Below are 24116 nucleotides of genomic sequence, written 5' to 3' on the forward strand. Positions count from 1 at the left end.
AAAAACTGAAGGTGTCACGATTCTGGATTTCAAGTTATGTTACAAAGCTCTAGTCATCAAGACAGTATGGTACTGGCACAAAAACAGACACATAAGTCAATGGGACTGAATAAAAAACCCATAAATTGACCTAGAAAAATACAGTCAACTCATCATCAACAAAGGAGGAAAGAATATCCAATGGAAAAAAGATAGTCTCTTCAGCAAGTGGTGTTGAGAAAAGTGGACTGCAACATGTAGAAGAATGAACCTGGACCACTTTCTTACACCATGCACAAAAATAAATTCAAGATGGATGAAAGACCTAAATATGAGACAGGAAATCCTTCCAGAGAAAACAGGCAGTAACATCTTTGACCTCAACTGGAGCAACTTCTTACTAGACACATCACTGAGGGCAAGGAAAATGAAAGCAAACATGAACTACTAGGACTTCATCTAGATTAAAAGCTTCTGTACAGTGAAGGAAACAATCAACAAAACTAAAAGGCAACCTACAGAGTGGAAGAAGATATTTGCAAATGACAAATAAGATAAAGGATTAGTATCAAAAATCTATAAAGTACTTGTCAAACTCAAAACTCAATGACATGGATGGAACTAAGAGTATAATGCTAAGTAAAAGAAGTCTGCCAGAGAAAGACAAATACCATATGGTATCATTCATATGTGTAATTTAAGAAACAAAACAAACAAGCAAAAAGAAAAACATAAGAAAAAGAGAGACAAAGCAAGAAACAGACTCTTCATTTTAGAGAAAGTGATGGTTACCAGAGGGGAGGTGGGTACGGGGATGGGTGAAATAGGTGATGGGGATTAAGGCATGCATTTGTCCTGATGAGCACAAGGAGATGTATAAAAGTGTTGAATCACTATATTGTATACCTGAAACTAATATAACACTGCATGTTAACTAACCAGAATTGAAATAAAAACTTAAATAAATGCCAAGTAAAAAAAAATGATAGGAGAAAGCAATTTACGAGTATTAACTATGAGACGAAATGGATATTCAGTATTTTAAATATATGAGCTTATTGGTTCTTATTATTTTTTAATGTTTATTTATTTTTGAGAGAGACAGAGCACAAACAGGGGAGAGGCAGAGAGGGAGACACAGAATCCAAAGAAGGCTCCAGGCTCTAAGCTGTCAGCCCAGAGCCCGACATGGGGCTAGAACTCACAAACTGTGAGATCATAAACTGAGCCAAAGTCAGATACTCAACTGACTGAGCCACCCTGGCTCCCTGCTTATTGGCTTTTCATAAGCAACATTCCAAGATTAATATTAATAAACCAATTCTAAAGATAAAGAAATTGAGACTAAGAGGTATTGAGTACCTTGCCTAAAATTTCATAATGAGGAAGCAGCAAGCTACAATCTGACCATGGATCTCTCTGATGTTAAAATCTCTCTTAAATATTATGCTAATGTCTTAAAACTAGCAACCTGAATTGTAAGAGTGACCCCTAGTCTTGAGTTTGGTACATAGACCTCCCTTAGTACACCCACTGGTGTGCTTTCATGGCCCTGTAGCCCTATGGCCCTGTCTTTCATGACATGAGAGAAAGATTCTAATCCATACACTTCCCCAACACTCCAGAGATGAGATGTAGCTGCATTGAGGTTCTGGTTTAGTCTAATAAAGTTGTTTAGACTGATCCTTGAGAGGAGGAACAAAGTGAAGCCCTGTTGAGTAAGAATGAATAGGAGAAAAATGGAAAGGGTAACTGAGTTTTCACTCATATGTGGATCTTGAGAAACTTAACAAAAGACCATGGCGGAAGAGAAGGGGAAAATAAGTTATAAGCAGAGAGGGAGGGAGGCAAACCATAAGAAACTCTTAAATATTAAGAAAAAAACTGAGGGTTTATGGGGGGTGGGGGAGAGGGGAAAATGGGTTATGGGCTTTGAGGAGGGCATTTGTTGGGATGAGCACTGGGTGTTGTATGGAAGCCAATTTGACAATAAATTATTGTTTTTAAAGGAAAGGGTAACTGGGGATGAGACAACACAGACAGGATAGCATCTGGCTCTTATTATACTGACTCCTAACAGTATTTTCCCTATTTCAAAAAAGAAAATGGTCAGATGATCTTGACAAGTTGATTGTCCCTTCAGGGTCCAGGTCCTACCAGAATAAGCATTAACCTGCCGCTCAGCACTGTGTTGGGAAAGAGGTGCATATGAACTAGTGCTGTTAAGGTTATACTTGGAGATTTGGTTGATCCTAAACTCCCCACACTTTAGATGACTCAAGTTGAAAAATCACTGAACTTACTGAAAAAAAATCACAATTTTTACAGTGATTTGAACAAAATTTGAAATGCAATTAAGGTGGATCTGAGTGTCTCAGTCAGTTAAGCACCCAACTCTTAATTTCAGCTCAGGCCATAATCTCACAGTTCATGAGATCGAGCTCTGCATTGGGCTCTGCACTGACAGTGCAGAGCCTGCTTGAGACTCTCTCTCTCTCTCTCTCTCTCTGCTCTTATCATGCTCACACACACTCTCTCTCTCAAAATAAATGAAAAAACTATTTTAAAATGCAGTAATAAAAACCTCAGTCCCCTGCTGACTTTCAAGATCAATGAAATGGTGTCAGGAAGATATAAGTAATTATGGTAAACATATCTGCTGAGGACTCAAGTGAAAATATGGAGGTAGAATGCTAAGGCAAGGATGCATCCCTTGGCTATAGTCAAAACCCTTCCTGTTGGATTCTGAACCAAAATTCTCTGTTGCATTAATGCCTAAACTAATACTTATTTCAGAATTCTCTTTATTAGAAAGCACCAAACTTTCTGGGATGGTTTTGTTGACATTAATTTCATGTACAAATTAATTCTCTATTTGTTTTTTCTAAGTGAAAACATATTATATCCCCATAGTTGCCAGAATTTTTTTTAATCATGGAAGTAAATTTTATAAAATTATATTCTGACTTATTAAGATTATTATATAATCAATGTCTCATGAATTTGAATGATTGGGATACAGATCCCAAAAACTACTAGACAAATTTTTCCAATGCAGTACTCACATGCAAAAAATATTTGATTTTTCTCACTAGGATAATGCTGCAGAATGAATATAATGAGAAGAAATGGATATAATTGCCTTTCCCAGTATCAAGGTAATTAACAATATATCAGTTTTGTTCCCCTATTTGTCCAGAGAAAAACAAGAGGCAATTAGAAGGAATCAAGTAAGCTATAAAAAATACATAAGAAAAAAATGAAAGGAGTATACAGTCCAAAATATCCAAGAAGATAAATATCATATAGCTCTTTTCAAAGAATCATTATTTCACTGACACCCACAATTACATGAATAGATGAAAGACATCAGGTAGTAAGAAAACCCAGGCATGGTCCCAATAGATGCAGCACAAGACGTAGGCCAGGAGAGGGGTGGTTCTACAGCCCCCATCAGTTCCTAGAATGTATGCTGAGGATTTTACCAACTTAAGAGTACCTTAGGTTATAATTATTACTGTGGCCTCTAAGAAGTAATAAGAAAATAAAATAAACACTAGGACATATTACCCAGCTAATGTACATAAACATACACACAGAAAAAAAAATACTTGAAACATCATTGCATTTGTGAAACATTCCAGGTCAATTTTAAAGACCATGCTAATTGGTTTTACTTTGCTGTAGACCATTCTGTTGTGTTAGAGTGAGATAAATAAACATTGAAATACCAGTCAAGGGAAACTCAGCTGCTAATGTATTCGTGTTGTTTCAGAATTATTACTAACTTTGGAAATCACCAATTATTGACCTCAGAAGGACAATAAATAAATAAATAAATAAACAAACAAACAAACTACCAACTAACTAACTAAAAAACAAACAAAGAGGGGCGCCTGGGTGGCGCAGTCAGTTGAGCGTCCGACTTCAGCCAGGTCACGATCTCGCGGTCCGTGAGTTTGAGCTCCGCGTCAGGCTCTGGGCTGATGGCTCAGAGCCTGGAGCCTGTTTCCGATTCTGTGTCTCCCTCTCTCTCTGCCCCTCCCCCATTCATGCTCTGTCTCTCTCTGTCCCAAAAATAAATAAACGTTAAAAAAAATTAAAAAACAAACAAACAAACAAACAAACAAAGAAACAAGTTAAAAGGAATGTGGGGAAGTTTAATTTGGGGATGACCAGATAAGGAGCTCTGCAGGCCTACTTCCCAAGAGAACAACAAAAAGTGGTATAAAAAATTTTTAATGAAAGTCTCTGGAAATTGTCCTAAAGGCATGCAACCAGTGAAGACATATTTATTCAAGAAAATCTTCATGAGAATAACAAGAACCAGTAGCACATCAAATATAATGCATTCCCCACCCTGGACTCAGCATAATGGAGACTCTGGGTATGTTCAAGAAGATATTGCTCTCTCTCCCTAACTCACAGCGAAAAACAACCATATCTCCCTAGGAGAAGCAAGCTACCAGCATTCCTTCCTCCTATCTCCATGTTGCAGAGCCTAATAACAGAAGAGTTTGGATAAGAAATTAGATCTCTTCCTGCACCAACACACCAAACAGAGTACTGAAGTACTACATAATGTGCGTCAAAAGAAGCATACTGGAACCATGACTCTCCTCATGGACCCTGTGCAGGGTATAAGTTACAAACCAGAAAGGCAAGCCTAGAAGACCTGAGACTACCACCCTCACTCAGTGCCCTGATCATAAAGCAGAAGAATCAGTTCAAGAGAAACAGGCCACTCCCTGCCCCTAGGTATTCATCAGTGACTCAGACATCTGGGGCAGGAGGATAGTCAGGTCATAAGAAAAGAGTTCTGAAATTCTACCCAAATAATTTTATTTTATTTAAAACAGAGTGTGACGGGGGATTAGAAAAGGAAGATGGCAACATAGGAGGATGCTGGGCTCACCTCAACCTGCTGATGGCTTAGGTTCCACCCACATCTGCCTAAATAACACAGAAAACTGCTGGAAGACTAGTAGAATGGACTCTCCGGAGCAAAGCATAGACAAGACGCCCATGGAAGAGGGTAGGAAGGGCAGAGAGGCTGTGCATTCTACATGGACTGGTCTGAGGGAGCCAGGGCGGTGGAGGGGCAGCCCGCCCTGCAAGGCAGAGCCCACTCAGTCTGGCTTGCAAAAGCAGAGGGGCCAGACTCTGTGACTTCTGACAGCCAGCAGGAATTAATACCTGGAATGTTAAAAGTCAACAGCTCTGCTCTCAGAGAGCTAGGAGGGTGAGAGGATGCCAGGAGGGAGAGTTGTTGAGCCCCAGAAGGACAAAGTTTGGTGGGGGAACAAAGGCACTGGCAAGCGCCATTTCCCTCTCCCATCCGCCAGCCAAAATTCCAAAGGGACCCAGTTCCAGGCACCGACCTTGCTTGCACCGCCCAAACACCCAATACTGTACTTCTTTGGATCCATCCCTCTGACTGGCCTCCCTCCCTCCCAGTGTTGCAGGGCCCTTCCCTGTGCACCTTGTGGATCCACTGCTGCTAATATGCCCTTGGCCAGATCGCATCATAGCAGCACCACAAACCTGGCATTGTGCAAGTAGCTCAGACAGAAGTCACAACAATCCACAGTGAGCCCTGCTGTGGGGGAGAAGAAAAAATAAGGTACACACCAGTCTGACTGTGGCCCCAGCGGTGGGCTGGGGGCAGACATTGGGTCTGACTGTGGCCCCACCACCAACACAAGTTTCTCTGGACAACACAGGGGGAAGTGCCCTGCAGTTTGGAGCTAGCACAGGGACTAGCCAAAATGACAAAATAGAAGCATTCTCCTCAAAAGAAACTCCAGGACGTAGTGACAGCTAATGAATTGATCAAAACCAATTTCAGCAATATAATGGAACAAAAATTGAGAATAATAGTCATAAAATTAATCGTTGGGCTTGAAAAGAGCATAGAGGACAGCAGATAATCTATTGCTACAGAGCTCAAGGGACTAAAAAATAGTAATGAGGAACTAAAAAATGCTATAAATGAGATGCAAAATAAAATGGAGGCAGCCATAGAAGAGATTGAAGAGGCAGAGGAGAGAATAGGTGAATTAGAAGATAAAATTATGGAAAAAGAGGAAACTGAGAAAAAGAGAGATAAAAAAAAATCCAGGAGTATGGGGGGAGAAATAGGGAACTAAGTGATGCAATCGAATGGAACAATATCCCCATCACAGGAATTCCAGAAGAAGAGGAAAGAGAGAAAGGGGCTGAATGTGTACTTGAAAAAATCATAGCTGAGAACTTTCCTCATTTGGGGAAGGAAAGTAGGCATTGAATCCAAGAGGCACAGACAACTCCCCTCAGATGTAACTTGAATTGATCTTCTGCATGACATATCATAGTGAAACTGGCAAAAAACAAAGATAAAGAGAGAATTATGAAAGCAGCTAGAGATAAACAGGCCCTAATTTACAAACGTAGGCATATAAAGGTAGTAGCAGACCTATCTACTGAAACTTGGCAGGCCAGAAAGGAATGGCAGGATATATTCAATGTGATGACAGAAAAAATATGCAGCCAAGAATCCTGTATCCACCAAGTCTGTCATTCAGAATAGGAGAGATAAAGGTTTTCCCAAACAAACAAAAACTGAAGGAATTCATCACCACTAAACCAGCCCTACAAGCAATCCTCAGGGGGATTCTGTGAATGAAATGTTGCAAGGACCACAAAGTACCAGAGAAATCACTACAAGCATGAAACCTGCAGACATCACAATGACTCTAAACCCACATCTTTCAAGAATAACACCAAATGTAAGCGGACTAAATGCTCCAACCAAAAGACATAGGGTATCAGAATGTATAAAAAAACAAGATTCATCTATTTTCTTCCTACAAGAGACTCAATTTTAAACATGAGGACACCTTCAGATTGAAAGTGAGGGGATGGAGAACTATCTATGATGCTACTGGATGTCAAAAGAAAGCTGGAGTAGCCATACTTGAATCAGACAAACTAGACTTTAAATTAAAGGCTATAACAAGAGATGAAGAAGGATATTATATAAAATTAACAGGGTCTACCCATCAGGAATAGCTAACAAATATAAATGTCTTTGCACTGAATACGGAAGCCTCCAAATATATAAAACAATTATTCACAAACATAAGCAACCTTATTGATAAGAATGTGGTAATCGCAGGGACTTTAATACTCCACTTACAACAACGGATAGATCATTGAGACACAGGATAATTCAAGAAACAAGGGGCCTGAATGATACATTGGATCAGATGGACTTGACAGATATATTTAGAACTCTGCATCCCAAAAGAACAGAATATACTTTCTTCTCGAGTACAGAAGGAACATCCCCCAAGATAGATAACATACTGGGTCACAAAACATCCATTAATAGGTATAAAAGACTTGAGATCATACCATGCACACTTTCAGAACACAATGCTATGAAACTTGAAATCAACCACAGGAAAAAGTCTGGAAAACCTCCAAAAGCATGGAGGTTAAAGAACACCCTACTAAAGAATGAATGGGTCAACCAGGCAATTAGAGAAGAAATTTAAAAAATATATGGAAACAAATGAAAATGAAAATACAACAATGCAAACGCTTTGGGATCCAGCAAAGGCAGTACTGAGAGGAATCATACATTGCAATCCATGCCTATCTCAAGAAATAAGAGAAATCCCAAACACAAAATGTTAACAGCACACACCTAAAGGAAATAGAAGCTGAAGAGCAAAGACACCCCAAACCCAGCAGAAGAAGAGAAAAAATAAAGATCAAAGCAGAAATAAACAATGTAGAATCTAAAAAAAACTGTAGAGCAGATCAATGAAACCAAGAGTTTTTTTTTTTTTTTAATAAACAAAATTGATAAACCTCTAGCCAGGCTTCTCACAAAGAAAAGTGAGAGGACCCAAATAGATAAAATCATGAATGAAAATGGAATTATTACAACCAATCCCTCAAAAATACAAGCAATTATCAGGGAATACAATGAAAAATCATATGCCAACAAACTGGACAACCTGGAAGAAATGGACAAATTCCTAAACACCTACACATGTCCAAAACTCAATCAGGAGGAAATAGAAAGCTTCAACAAACCCATAACCAGCGAAGAAATTGAATCAGTTACCAAAAATCTCTCAACAAATAACAGTCCAGGACCAGATGGCTTCCCTGGGGAATTCTATCAGACATTTAAAGCAGAGTTAATACCTACCCATCTCAAGCTGTTCCAAAAAATAGAAAGGGAAGGAAAACCTCCAGACTCATTCTATGAAGCCAGCGTTACTTTGATTCCTAAACCAGACAGAGACCCAGTAAAAGAAGACAACTACAGGCCAATATCCCTGATGAACATGGATGCAAAAATTCTCAACAATATACTAGCAAATTGAAGTCAACAGCTTATAAAAAGAATTCTTCACCATGATCAAGTGGGATTCATTCCTGGGATGCAGGGCTGGTTCAACATTCACAAATCAATCAACGTGATAATTCACATTAATAAAAGAAAGATAAGAACCATATGATCCTGTCAATCAATGCAGAAAAAAGCATTTGACAAAATTCAGCATCCTTTCTTAATAAAAACCCTTGAGAAAGTCGGGATAGAAGGAACATACTTAAACATCATAAAAGCCATTTATGAAAAGCCCACAGCTAACATCATCCTCAATGGGGAAAAACTGAGAGCCTTCCCCCTGAGATCAAGAACATGACAGGGATGTCCACTCTCACCGCTGTTGTTTAACACAGTGTTGGAAGTTCTAGCATCAGCAATCAGACAACAAAAGGAAATCAAAAGCATCAAAATTCGCAATGATGAAGTCAAGCTTTCGCTTTTCGTAGATGACATGATATTATACATGGAAAACCCGACAGACTCCACCAAAAGTGTGCTAGAAGTGATACATGAATTCAGCAAAGTCGCAAGATACAAAATCAATGTACAGAAATCATTTGCATTCTTCTACACTAATAACGAAGCAACAGAAAGACAAATAAAGAAACTGATCCCATTCACAATTGCACCAAGAAGCATAAAATACCTAGGAATAAACCTAACCAAAGATGTAAAGATCTGTAGGCTGAAAACTATAGAAGGCTTATGAAGGAAATTGAAGAAGCTACAAAGAAGTGGAAAAACATTCCGTGCTCATGGATTGGAAGAATAAATATTGCTAAAATGTCAATACTACCCAAAGCTATCTACACATGCAATGAAATCCCAATCAAAATTGCACCAGCATTCTTCTCAAAGCTAGAACAAGCAATCCTAAAATTTGTATGGAACTACCAAAGACCCCAAATAGCCAAAGTAATTTTGAAGAAGAAGACCAAAGCAGGAGGCATCACAATCCCAGACTGTAGCCTCTACTACAAAGCTGCAGTCATCAAGACAGCATGGTATTGGCACGAAAACAGACACATAGACCAATGGAATAGAACAAAAACCCCAGAATTAGACCCGCAAAAATATGACCAACTCATCTTTGACAAAGCAAGAAAGAACACCCAATGGAAAAAAGTCTCTTTAACAAAGGGTACTGGCAGAACTAGACAGCAACATGCAGAAGAATGAAACTAGACCACTTTCTTACACCATTCACAAAAATAAACTCAAAATGGGTAAAGGACCTTAATGTGAGACAGGAAACCATCAAAACACTAGAGGAGAAAGCAGGAAAAAAAAACCTCTCTGACCTCAGCCATAGCAATTTCTTACTTGACACATCCCCAAAGGCAAGGGAATTAAAAGCAAAAATGAACTACTGGGACCTCATGAAGATAAAAACTTCTGCACTGCAAAGGAAACAATCAACAAAACTAAAAGGCAACCAACGGAATGGGAAAAGATACTTGCAAATGACATATCAGACAAAGGGCTAGTATCCAAAATCTATAAAGAGCTCACCAAACTCCACACCCAAAAAACAAATAATCCAGTGAAGAAATGGGCAGAAAACATGAATAGACACTTCTCTAAAGAAGACACCCATATGGCCAACAGGCACATGAAAAGATGCTCAACGTTGCTCCTCATCAGGGAAATACAAATCAAAACCACAATGAGATATCATCTCGTGACAGTCAGAGTGGCCAAAATGAACAAATCAGGAGACTATAGATGCTGGCGAGGATGTGGAGAAAAGGGAACCCTCTTGCACTGTTGGTGGGAATGCAAACTGGTGCAGCCACTCTGGGAAACAGTGTGGAGGTTCCTCAAAAATTAAAAATAGATCTACCCTATGGCCCAGCAATAGCACTGCTAGGAATTTACCCAAGGGATATAGGAGTGCTGATGCATAAGGACACTTTTACCCCAATGTCTATAGCAGCACTTTCAACAATAGCCAAATTACAGAAAGAGCCTAAATGTCTACCAACTGACGAATGGATAAAGAAATTGTGGTTTATATACACAATGGAATACTATTTGGCAATGAAAAAGAATGAATCTGGCCTTTGTAGCAACATGGATGGGACTGGAGAGTGTTATGCTAAGTGAAATAAGTCATACAGAGAACGACAGATACCATATGTTTTCACTCTTATGTGGATCCTGAGAAACTTACCAGAAGACCATGGGGGAGGGAAAGGGGTAAAAAAAAGAGGGAGGGAGCCAAACCATAAGAGACTCTTAAAAACTAAGAATAAACTGAGGGCTGATGGGGGGTGGGAGGGAGGGGAAATTGGCTGATGGGCATTGAAAAGGGCACCTGTTGGGATGAGCACTGGGTGTTATATGGATACCAATTTGACTATAAATTTCATATTAAAAATAAATAAGTAAAAAATAAAACAGTGTAGTGAAGTTCAAGCTTCAGAGTTCTCTCAAAAACAATAAAGACATGATAGTAAGCAATTAAGAGGAGGCTGAAAACTCCATGAGAGTAACAAAACTAACTAGGCCACCTAGTTCACCAGAGGGAACTAGAGAAAGAGACAGTTAAGAAGAAGCCTATTACAGTCAGAAAAAACAAACAAGAAACACAAAAAAACATTCTCAAACTACCTCTTCAAAGGGAAGTAAATGTAACTGGATTATTCTAACTCAGGAATTGTCAGGAATTTATGACACAGTAATTATCAAAAATATAGAGCAATTATTTGAGAATTAGTGAAGCCTAACAGCTATATGTGGTATCAACAAATGCCTTAACAAGATCAGGAAAACAGACAAAAAGAGACATATAAAAGTACTGTAAAATTTAAAATTATACATAAATACTAACTTCTCAATATTTACACTAAATATGAATGGATTAAACACATCAATTAAAAGGTGGATTTGGGCCGAATGAATTTTTATTAAAAATATGTTCCAACTATATGCTATATACAAGCAATTCAACTTAGATTCTAAGATCCAAATACAGTGAAATTAAAAGGATTGAAAGATATTCCATACAAACATAATAAAAAAATGCTGATATACTATGCTAATATCAGACAAAATTGACTTTAAGATAAAAATTGTTTCTAAATACAAGGAAGAATATTTATAGTGGCTTAATATAAACAGAATTAGCAACAACCTTCCAGGGAAATTAATTAATATCCAGAGTTGCTAAAATATATTATCTAAATTTTTCATTTTCCAACAACAAAGACAGAAAGTATAATCCATACTTTATGGGGGAAAATAGTCAATACAAATTGTAAGAGGGGGCACAGGTGTTGGATTCAGAAAAGACTTTAAAACAAATTTGAAATATGTTCAGAGAGCTAAAGGAATCATGTTTAAAATTATGACAATAATGCCTTAAGTAGAGAATCATAAAAGATAAAAGTTATTTTTAAGAGAATACAATGGAAATTCTGGAATTGAAAATCATGAAATGAAAATTTCATTTAAATGAAAAAATGACAGAGGAACTCAACAAATTTGAGATGACATAAAACGACTCAATGAATACTTAAATTATCAATAGAAATTATTGCTTTATAGACAGGAAAAAAAATAATGAGGAAATGTGAAAAATGAAGAACTTTAGGATACCATTAAGCAAACAAACATGACTATTATAGGAGTCCCAGAAAGAGAATAAAATATACAACTTAAAGAGGAAAAAGGAGGAATAATAATGTAATTGAAGGAATAGTAGTCAAAACTATTCAAATAATCAAAATTGATTTTTTTAAATAATCTACAGACCTGAAAAGCCAAAAAAAACCCAAAAAACTCATAGTACAATAAACACCAGGAGATCCCACACTAGATGCATCACATCAACTACTGAAAGTCAAAGACAAAATCTCAAAAGCTTCAATAGAAATATGAATCAATATGTGTAGAAGAAAAACAGTATGATTGACAGCTGACTTCCCCATAAGAATTAATGGAGACCAGAGGGCAGTAGGATGACGGACTTGAAGTGTTGAAGAAAAAAACAACTAGAAACCAAGAATCATATATTGATCAGCAAAACCATTCTTTGAAAATGAAGGCAAAGTACAGGCATTCACATACAAAGATCAAGAGAATACACTGCCAGCTGACTGCTCTACGAGATACATTAAAGGAATTTCTTTGGGCTGACACCAAAAGGCAACTTAAATCCATGCAAAGGAATAAAGAGCTATTGAAAAAGGTCATATATATATATATATATATATATATATATATATATATATATATGACATACATATATATATATATGACTATGAATATATTTTTATTTTCTTCATTTTATTTAAAATGCATTGCATAAAATAATAATGATAAAACTATGTTAGGCATATAACATACTTATAAATATATGCAAGAATTAAAAACATAAAGAAGGGAGGAGAAATTGGAGCCATATTAGAGGAAGATTCTATATTTTACTAGAAGTAAGTTACTATTTATCCAAGTAGACTGTAATAAATTGAGATCCATAGTTTAACTCCTACTGTAAACCAATAAGAAAATAATTCAAGGGACACCTGGGTGGTTCAGTAGGTTAAACATCTTACTCTTTGTTTTGGTTCAGGTCATTATTTCACAGTTCATGAGTTCAAACCCCATGTTGGGCTCTGTGGTGACAGTGTGGAGTCTGCTTGGGATTCTCTCTCTCCCTCTCTCTCTGCCCTTCCCTTACTCACATCCTCTCATCAAAATAAATATAATCTTTAAAAAGAGAAAATTCAAAATTCGGTGTAAAGAAAGAAACAAAGAAGAGAATGTAAATGGTACAAAGAAAATATTTATTTACCCAAAGAAAGCAGCAAAGCAGAAGAGAGAATAAAAAATAAACATGACAGCAAAAACAAATAGCAAAATGGAAGACATAAACTCAAGTGTAAAATAATTTTATTACATGTGAATGGATTAAACATTTCCATCAAAAGAAAAATCATCAAACTTTATTTTCTTTAAGTGAAAGTCCATTTGAACAGTAAACAAAAGAGGGCTAAAGTGGCTATATCAATATCAGTCAAAACAGATCTAGCACAAAAATATTACCAAAGAAAATGAAGGACACATAATAATGACAAAACCTCAATTAGTTTGGATGATATAATTATAAAACATATGTGCCTAACAACAGATTTTCAAAATACAAAGCAAAATGAACACATTTGAAAGAAAAAGTACACAATTCAAAAATAGTGAAGACTTCCATATCTAATTCTCAAAAATTGACAGAACCACTACACAGAATATCTGTGATATGTAGACTTAAATTTGTTCACAAGGAAGACATAGCTGGCATTTATAGTACACTCCACCAAACAACAGGAAAGAACACAAACTTTTCAAGCACAAGTGGAATATTCTCCAGGAAAGACCAAATTTTATTGAGACCAAACAATAAAATTTTATTGAGACCAAACAATAAAATTAAGAGGACTGAAATGATGGAAAGCAAAACTTAATTAAATTAAAGATAAAAAACGAAGGAAATATGGGCAATCCTCAAATATTTGGAACTTAAAAAACATACTTCTAAATAATCTATGATTTAAAAAAGAAATTACAAGGAAAATTAGAAAATATTTTGCACTAAATGAAAATGAAATAAATACATGTAATTTAAGGAATTCAGAGGAGTGGTGCTTGGGAAAATGTATAGTTTTAAGAAAGACTTCAAGTCAATAACCAAAGGTTCCTCCTTAAAAACGTAGGAGGGAAAAGAGAACACTAAGTCAAGAGCAAGTATAAGAAATAAAATAATGAAGGTTAGAAATCAATGAAATACAAAACAAAAACTATGGACTGATTCAAAGAAGTTAAAATTTGTTCTTCTTTAAAAAGATCAACAGAATTGTGCAAATTTACCTATATTGATCAAGAAAAAGAGAGAGATAAATCACCAAAATCAGAAATGAAAGTGGGTCATCACTAATGCCATTACAGAAACAAAAAGTATTATAAGGAAATATTATAAACTTATGCCAGAAATAAACAATTTAAATGAAATAGACAAATTTATAAAAGACAAAAATTACTAAAATTTATGAAAGAAGAAAGAGAACATCTGAATGACCAAAGAAACTGAATTAGTAAAACAAACACAAAAATTTCCCACAAATTAAATTTCAGACCCAGGTGGCTCACTGAAAACCTCAACTGAATATTAAAGCCAATCCTTTACAATTACAATCCTATTATTATTATTATTATTATTATTATTATTAAAGACCAATATTTCTCATACAATCTGAACTCAACAATTTATTATACACCATGACCAAGTGAGATTTATTCTAGGAATTCAGAGTAGATTTAGCATCTGAAAATCCATTAATGTAGTATACCATATTAATAGATTCAAATTAATAGACCCAAGAATAAAAATCACATGGTCATCTCAGTAGATACAGAAAAACATTTTTCAAAATCCAATATATATTTCTGATAAAAATTCACAAGAAACTTGAGATATATTGGAACTTTCTCAACCTGATAAAAAGATTCTATTAAAAAAAAAAACGTACAACAAACATTGCACATAATAGTGAAAAACTGAATATGTTTCCCCTAAGCTCAGGAACAAGGTATGGAGGTCAATGTTCACTATTTCTATTCAACTGAACTGGAAGTTCTAGCCAACAAGATAAGAGGGAAAAAAAGAGAAGAAAAAAATGGGGAAAGGAGGGAGGGAGAGAAAATGAGCTACTTAGAGGCATTCAGATCAGAAATGGAAGAAATGTAAATGTCTTTATTCACAAATGACATGAAAGAAAATTCTAAGGAATCCAAAAATAACTACTAGACTAATAAATGAGCTCAGCAAGGTCACAGGATATATCAATATGAAAAATTCATTGTATTTCTATATAATGGCAATGTACATTCAGAATCAAACCATATTTGATGAAAGATTAATATACAGAATATACAAAGGACCATTATGACTCATGACAATGATGACTCAACAACAAAAAAATCCCAAGTGAAAAGAGTTGAATAGAAATCCATGAACATATACAAATGGCTAATAACATGATGTTGAATATCACAATGAGGTACCACTTCACACCTACTAGAATGTCTATAATCAAAAAGAAAGGCAGGGGCTTCTGGGAAGATGGCGGCATAGAAGGACGCTGGGCTCACCGCGTGTCCTGCTGATCACTTAGATTCCACCCACACCTGCCTAAATAAGCCAGAAAATCGCCATAAGACTAGCAGAACAGATTCCCTGAAGCCAAGCATAGACAAGACGCCCACGGAAGAGGGTAGGAAGGGGGAGAGGTGGTGTGCACTACACGGACTGGTGTGAGGGAGCCAGGGCAGAAGGGCAGCCCGCCGACAAAGCAGAGGCCCCTAGTCTGGCTTGCAAAAGCGGAGGGGCCAGATGGAGTGTGTTCTGACAGCAAGTGGGACTTAACATCTGGAAGGTTATAAGTTAACAGCTCTGCTCGGGAACAGGAGGGCTGGAGGACAATGGGAGGGAGAGTTGTTGAGCCCCAGACAACAGAGCGCAGCTTGGCGGGGAACAAAGGTACTCGCCAGCACCATCTCTCTTGCCCACCCCCCAGCTAAAATCCAAAAGGGAACCAGTTCCTGTCAGGGAACTTGCTTGTACCTTGCAAATACCCAACGTTGTGCTGCTGCAGATCCATCCCTCCAGCGGGTCTGACTCACTCCTGGTGCTGCAGGGCCCCTCCTGAAGCGGATCTCTAAAGGAAAAGCGAGCTGAGTCTGCCCCTCCCACCCCTGTGCACCTTGCCAATCCACCCCAGCTAATACACCAGAACCCCAGCACCACAAGCCTGGAAGTGTGCAAGTAGCCCAGAAGGGCCATGCCACCCCACAGTGAATCCCGCCCCTAGGAGACGGGAAGAGAAGGTACACACCAGTCTGACTGTAGACCCAGCGGTGGGCTGGGGGCAGACATCAGGTCTGACTGCAGCCCTGCCCACCAAGGCAAGTTATTCAAGACAGCACAGGGGAAGTGCCCTGCAGTTCTGCACCACTCCAGGGACTATCCAAAATGATGAAACGGAAGAATTCCCTTCAAAAAAACCTCCAGGAAATAACAATAGCTAACGAACTGATCAAAAATATTTTAACAATATAACAGAGAGTGTATTTAGAATAATAGTAATAAAATTAATCGCTGGGCTTGAAAACAGTATAAAGGACAGCAGAGAATCTCTTGCTACAGAGATCAAGGGACTAAGGAACAGCCAGGAGGAGCTAAAAAATGTGATTAATGAGCTGCAAAATAAAATGGAGATGACCACAGCTCGAACTGAAAACGCAGAGGAGAGAATAGGTGAACTAGAAGATAAAATTATGGAAAGGAAGAAGCTGAGAAAAAGAGAGACAAAAAAATCCAGGAGTATGAGGGGAAAATTAGAGAACTAAGTGATGCACTAAAGAGAAATAATCTACGTATAATTGGTATTCCAGAGGAGGAAGAGAGAGGGAAAGTTGTTGAAGGTGTACTTGAAGAAATCATAGCTGGGAACTTCCCAGATCTGAGAAGGAAAGAGGAATTGAAATCCAAGAGGCACAGAGAACTCCTTTCAGACACAACTTGAATCGATCTTCTGCATGACATTTCATAGTGAAACTGGCACAATACAAGGATAAAGAGAAAATTCTGAAAGCAGCTAGGGATAAACGTGCTCTAACATATAAAGGGAGACCCATAGGACTCGTGACGGATCTCTCTACTGAAACTTGGCAGGCCAGAAAGGAATGGCAGGAAATCTTCAATGTGATGAACAGAAAAAAATATGCAGCTGAGAATCCTTTATCCAGCAAGTCTGTCATTTAGAATAGAAGGAGAGATAAAGGTCTTCCCAAACAAACAAAACCTGAAGGAATTCATCACCACTAAACCAGCCCTACAAGAGATCCTAAGGGGGATACGTGAGACAAAGTACCAGAGACATCACTACAAGCATGAAACCTACAGACATCACAATGACTCTAAACCCATATCTTTCTATAATAACACTGAAGGTAAATGGACTAAATGCTCCAACCAAAAGACATAGGGTATCAGAATGGATAAAAAAAACAAGACCCATCTATTTGCCCTCTACAAGAGACTCATTTTAGACCTGAGGACACTTTCAGGTTGAAAGTGAGGGGATGGAGAACTATTTATCATGCTATTGGAAGCCAAAAGAGAGCTGGAGTAGCCATACTTATATCAGACAAACTAGACTTTAAATTAAAGGCTGTAACAAGAGATAAAGAAGGGCATTATATAATAATTACAGGGTCTCTCCATCAAGAACTAACAATTATAAATGTCTATGCGCCGAATACAGGAGCCCCCAAATATATAAAACAATTACTCACAAACATAAGCAACCTTATTGACAAGAATGTGGTAATTGCAGGGGACTTTAACACCCCACTTACAACAATGGATAGATCATCTAGACACACGGTCAATAAAGAAACAAAGGCCCTGAATGATACATTGGATCAGATGGACTTGACAGATATATTCAGAACTCTGCATCCCAAAGCAATAGAATATACGTTCTTCTCGAGTGCAAATGGAACATTCTCCAAGATAGATCACATACTGACTGGGTCACAAAACAGCCCTTCATAAGTATAAAAGAATTGAGATCATACCATGCATACTTTCAGACCACAATGCTATAAAGCTTGAAATCAACCACAGGAAAAAGTCTGGAAAACATCCAAAAGCATGGAGGTTAAAGAACACCCTACTAATGAATGAATGAATGAATGAATCAACCAGGCAATTAGAGAAGAAATTAAAACATATGGAAACAAATGAAAATGAAAATACAACAATCCAGATGCTTTGGGATGCAGCAAAGGCAGTACTGAGAGGAAAATACATTGCAATCCAGCCTATCTCAAGAAACAAGAAAAATCCCAAATACAAAATGTTAACAGCACACCTAAAGGAAATAGAAGCAGAGCAGCAAAGACACCCTAAACCCAGCAGAATAAGAGAAATAATAAAGATCAGAGCAGAAATAAACAATATAGAATCTAAAAAATCTGTAGAGCAGATCAATGAAACCAAGAGTTGTTTTTTTGAAAAAATAAACAAAATTGATAAACCTCTAGCCAGGCTTCTTACAAAGAAAAGGGAGAGAACCAAAATAGATAAAATCATGAATGAAAATGGAATTATTACAAACAATCCCTCAGAAATACAAGCAGTTATCAGGGAATATATGAAAAAATATATGCCAACACACTGGACAACCTGGAAGAAATGGACAAATTCCTAAACACCCACACTCTACCAAAACTCAATCAGGAGGAAATAGAAAGCTTGAACAGACCCATAACCAGCGAAGAAATTGCATCAGTTATCAAAAATCTCCCAACAAATAACAGTCCAGGACTAGATGGCTTCCCTGGGGAATTCTACCAGACATTGAAAGCAGAGATGACACCTATCCTTCTCAAGCTATTCCAAAAAATAGAAAGGGAAGTAAAACTTCCAGACTTATTCTATGAAGCCAGCATTACTCTGATTCCTTAACCAGACAGAGACCCAGTAAAAAAAGGGAACAACAGGCCAATATCCCTGATGAATATGGATGTAAAAATTCACAATAAGATACTAGCAAATTGAATTCAATTGATTATTCACCATGATCAAGTAGGATTCATTCCTGGGATGCAGGGCTGGTTCAACGTTTGCAAATCAATCAACGTGATAGATCACATTAATAAAAGAAAAGATAAGAACCATATGATCCTGTCAATCAATGCAGAAAAAGTATTTGAAAAAATTTAGCATCCTTTCTTAATAAAAACCCTTGATAAAGTTGGGATAGAAGGAACATACTTAAACATCATAAAAGCCATTTATGAAAAGCCCATAGCTAATATCATCCTCAATGGGGAAAAACTGACAGCTTTCCCCCTGAGATCAGGAACACGACAGGGATGTCCACTCTCATCGCTGTTGTTTAACATAGTGTTGGAAGTGATAGCATCAGCAATCAGACAACAAAAGGAAATCAAAGGCATCAAAATTGGCAATGATGAATTCAAGCTTTCACTTTTTGCAGATGACATGATATTATACATGGAAAACCGGACAGACTCCACCAAAAGTGTGCTAGAACTGATACATAAATTCAGCAGTCACAGGATACAAAATCAATGTACAGAAATCATTTGCATTCGTCTACACTAATAATGAAGCAACAGAAAGTCAAATAAAGAAACTGATCCCATTTACAATTGCACCAAGAATCATAAAATAACTCGGAATAAACCTAACCAAAGATGTAAAAGATCTGTATGCTGAAAACTATAGAAAGCTTATGAAGGAATTGAAGAAGACATAAAGAAATGAAAAACATCCCATGCTAATGGATTGGAAGAATAAATATTGTTAAGATGTCAATTCTACCCAAAGCTATCTACACATACAATGCAATCCCAATCAAAATTGCACCAGCATTCTTCTTGAAGCTAGAACAAGCAATCCTAAAATTCATATGGAACCACAAAAGGCCCCGAATAGCCAAAGTAATTTTCAAGAAGAAGACCAAAGCAGGAAGCATCACAATCCTAGACTGTAGCCTCTACTACAAAGCTGCAGTCATCAAGACAACGTGGTATTGGCACAAAAACAGACACATAGACCAGTGGAACAGAATAGAAACCCCAGAATTGGACCCACAAAAGTATGGCCAACTAATCTTTGACAAAGCAGGAAAGAATATCCAACGGAAAAAAGACAGTCTCTTTAACAAATGGTGCTGGGAGAACTGGACAGCAACATGCAGAAGAATGAAACTAGACCACTTTCTCACACCATTCACAAAAATAAACTCAAAATGAGTAAAGGACCTAATGGTGAGACAGGAAACCATCAAAACACTAGAGGAGAAAGCAGGAAAAGACCTCTCTGACCTCAGCCACAGCAATTTCTTACTTGACACATCCCCAAAGGCAAGGGAATTAAAAGCAAAAATGAACTATTGGGACCTCATGAAGATAAAAAAGCTTCTGCACAGCAAAGGAAACAATCAACAAAACTAAAAGGCAACCAATGGAATGGGAAAAGATATTTACAAATGACATATCGGACAAAGGGCTAGTATCCAAAATCTATAAAGAGCTCACCAAACTCCACACCCAAAAAACAAATAACCCAGTGAAGAAATGGGCAGAAAACATGAATAGACACTTCTCTAAAGAAGACAGCCAGATGGCCAACAGGCACATGAAAAGATGCTCAATGTCGCTCCTCATCGGGGAAATACAAATCAAAACCACTCAGGTATCACCTCACGCTAGTCAGAGTGGCCAAAATGAACAAATCAGGAGACTATAGATGCTGGCGAGGATGTGGAGAAAAGGGAACCCTCTTGCACTGTTGGTGGGAATGCAAACTGGTGCAGCCACTCTGGAAAACAGTGTGGAGGTTCCTCAAAAAATTAAAAATAGACCTACCCTATGACCCAGCAGTAGCACTGCTAGGAATTTACCCAAGGGATACAGGAATACTGATGCATAGGGGCACTTGTACCCCAATGTTTATAGCAGCACTCTCAACAATAGCCAAATTGTGGAAAAAGCCTAAATGTCCATCAACTGATGAATGGATAAAGAAATTGTGGTTTATATACACAATGGAGTACTACGTGGCCATGAGAAAGAATGAAATATGGCCCTTTGTAGCAATGTGAATGGAACTGGAGAGTGTGATGCTAAGTGAAATAATTCATACAGAGAAAGACAGATACCATATGTTTTCACTCTTATGTGGATCCTGAGAAACTTAACAGAAACCCATGGGGAGGGGAAGGGAAAAATAATGAGGATAGAGTGGGACAGAGCCAAAGCATAAGAGACTCTTAAAAACTGAGAACAAACTGAGGGTTGATGGGGTGGTGGGAGAGAGGGAAGGGTAGGTGATGGGCATTGAAGAGGGCATCTTTTGGGATGAACACTGGGTGTTGTATGGAAACCAATTTGACAATAAATTTCATATATTTAAAAAAAAGAAAGGCAAAGTGTGAGAATGTAAAATGGTACAGTCACTGTGAAAAGCATTTTTACAGTTTCTTAAGAAGCTAAACTTATGATAAAACCTAGCATATATCTCAAAGACATGAAAATATATTCCACATGAAGTTTACACACAAATTTACACAAATGTTTATGATAGTAATATTCATAATGTTCAAAATTGGAAAGAATACAAATATTCATCAAATGGTATCCACAAAGTAGAATGCTATTCAGCAATAAAACAAATGAGCTAAAATACATACAAAGACATGGATGAACAAACATTATTATCATTATTCTAATTAAAGAAAGCAGACAGAAAAACAATTAATGTGAGATATTTGGTGTGCTTGAGATATCCTTTAGGGAGTAGTATTTTTCTATTTCAGCAAACCTTGTATTTGAGGAGGACACAAGTTCATAAATCAAGTCTCAAGATTGAATAATAATGTGAATAATTTTTTGAATACATTTCATAACAACTATTACCAAAATAATATTCACTCTTTTTATGTAGTCTTTTCCATGATAACATTGAATATTTAAACATTACACAAAATGAAATAGATCATCAAGATAATATCACCCTGCCAATTTTCTGTAACAAGTCACTCAGCTGTAAACACAACTTAGAGCAAATTCTACTTCATGGAAAATGAAATTAGAGCAAGTTTATAAATCACAAAGATTTTTTAAAAACAACAACCAAATAAACAATTTATCAGAAAATATTTAGGTGGCTGGAATAAAACCTGGTTTAACTTAAAATAGTCTATTTATAACTTCCATCATTTCCCCCATGTTAAATAAGTGGAAAGACTATAGACTTAGGCTTTTTTCATTCGCACAATAAAGTATGAAACATAAAAGTCAGATAAAGGATTACTTTGCAAGAATTCTAAAGTCTTACCTCCATTAGAACAAAAAGTGCTGCAAAGAACAGAAGAGTTGCCCATTCCACTCGGTGTAGAATTATCTCAAAATCATGGATATCAGCTAAAATTAGCAACCAGATGGCATAATAGCAATCCACCCTGGAAAACAAATAAGTGGACATATCGACATAGATGTAATTCAAATGCTAACACACTAAGATTTTATCTTCTGATCATTTTCTTTAATGAAGAAAATTTATATTCTGCAAACTAAACATATTTAAAATGTACAATTTAGGGGCGCCTGGGTGGCTCAGTCGGTTAGTCGTCCGACTTCGGCTCAGGTCACGATCTCGCGGTCCGTGAGTTTGAGCCCCGTGTCAGGCTCTGGGCTGATGGCTCAGAGCCTGGAGCCTGCTTCCGATTCTGTGTCTTCCTCTCTCTCTGCCCCTCCCCCATTTATGCTCTGTCTCTCTCTGTCCCAAAAATAAATAAACATTAAAAAAAATTAAAAAATAAATAAATAAAATGTACAATTTATATTTTGGCTAATATATGTACCCATAAAACCAATAATCAAGATAATGAACATATTCACTATCCCTAGCATTTTACTAATGTCCACGTTCTTGTATCCTCTATCTCCCCCTGTTACCCTACTCTATGCCCAGGAATACATCTTTTCTTTCAATATAGATTAGTTTACATTTTCTATATTTTCTATAAATGTAATCATACAGCATACATTCTTTTGTCTGATTGCTTCCATTTCAGCAGAACTATTTTAAGATTCTTCAGGGTTGGTGTGTGGCTCAATAGCTCATTATTTTGTATTATTTAGTAGTATGCTATAGCGTGGCCATGCCACAGTGTACATATCTATTCACTGTTGATGGGATGTTTGGATTGCTTCCATTATTTGACTATTACAAATGAATGTGCTATTAACTTTCATATACAATTATCTGTATGTACATTTGTTTTCAGTTCCCTTGGGAAAATACCTAGGAATGGACTAGTTGATCACATGATAGATTAATATTATAGGATGTTTGTGTTTCACGAAACTATGAAACTGTTTTCCAAAATGGCTGTAACATTTTACACCACCAACAGTATATGAGAATTCCATTTCCTTCACATTTTCAACACTGGGTCAGCCTTTTTAAATTTTAGACATTCCAATGAGTATGAAGGATATTTTTTTAGCTTCAAGTTACATTTCTCTAATGACTAATGATGAACTTTTTTCTCATGTAGCTATTTGCCATCCATAGATCTTCTTTTGTGAAGTTTATGTTAAAATAGTCTGCACATATTTTAATGAGTAGAGCAAATAAAACCCAAAATAAGTAGAAGAAAATTAAGAATAAGGACTGGAGCAGGAATAATTGAAATAGAAAATAGAAAAATATTAGAGAAAATTAATGCCACAAAAAGTTGGCTCTTAGAGAAAATCAAGAAGACTGATAAACCTTAGCCAATCTGAATAAGATAAAACATGAGAAGACAAAATTTGCCAATATCAAGAATAAGGACAATGACATGTCTATAAATGTAGACATAAAAAGAGTACTAGTTTTCTATACCTGCCATGACAAATTGCCATAAGTGTAGTGGCTTAAAATAAAACCTACTTCTAGGGGCGCCTGGGTGGCGCAGTCGGTTAAGCGTCTGACTTCAGCCAGGTCACGATCTCGCCGTCCGTGAGTTTGAGCCCCGCGTCAGGCTCTGGGCTGATGGCTCGGAGCCTGGAGCCTGTTTCCGATTCTGTGTCTCCCTCTCTCTCTGCCCCTCCCCCGTTCATGCTCTGTCTCTCTCTGTCCCAAAAATAAATAAACGTTGAAAAAAAA

At 37.1% G+C, this 24116-nt stretch overlaps 1 protein-coding gene across 1 annotated transcript in view; it reads right to left on the reverse strand.

Annotated features, from left to right (window-relative positions):
- The window catches only part of OCA2 (OCA2 melanosomal transmembrane protein), a 408608-nt gene that overhangs the window by 162099 nt on the left and 222393 nt on the right, over positions 1–24116 (reverse strand). Inside the window, exon 18 of the mRNA XM_030317586.1 lies at positions 22299–22422. Within this exon, the coding sequence (XP_030173446.1) occupies positions 22299–22422 (124 nt within the window). The remainder of the gene's footprint in view (positions 1–22298; positions 22423–24116) is intronic.

The sequence above is a fragment of the Lynx canadensis genome, chromosome B3 (assembly GCF_007474595.2).
Source record: "Lynx canadensis isolate LIC74 chromosome B3, mLynCan4.pri.v2, whole genome shotgun sequence".
In the NCBI taxonomy this organism is placed as follows: Eukaryota; Metazoa; Chordata; class Mammalia; order Carnivora; family Felidae; genus Lynx; species Lynx canadensis.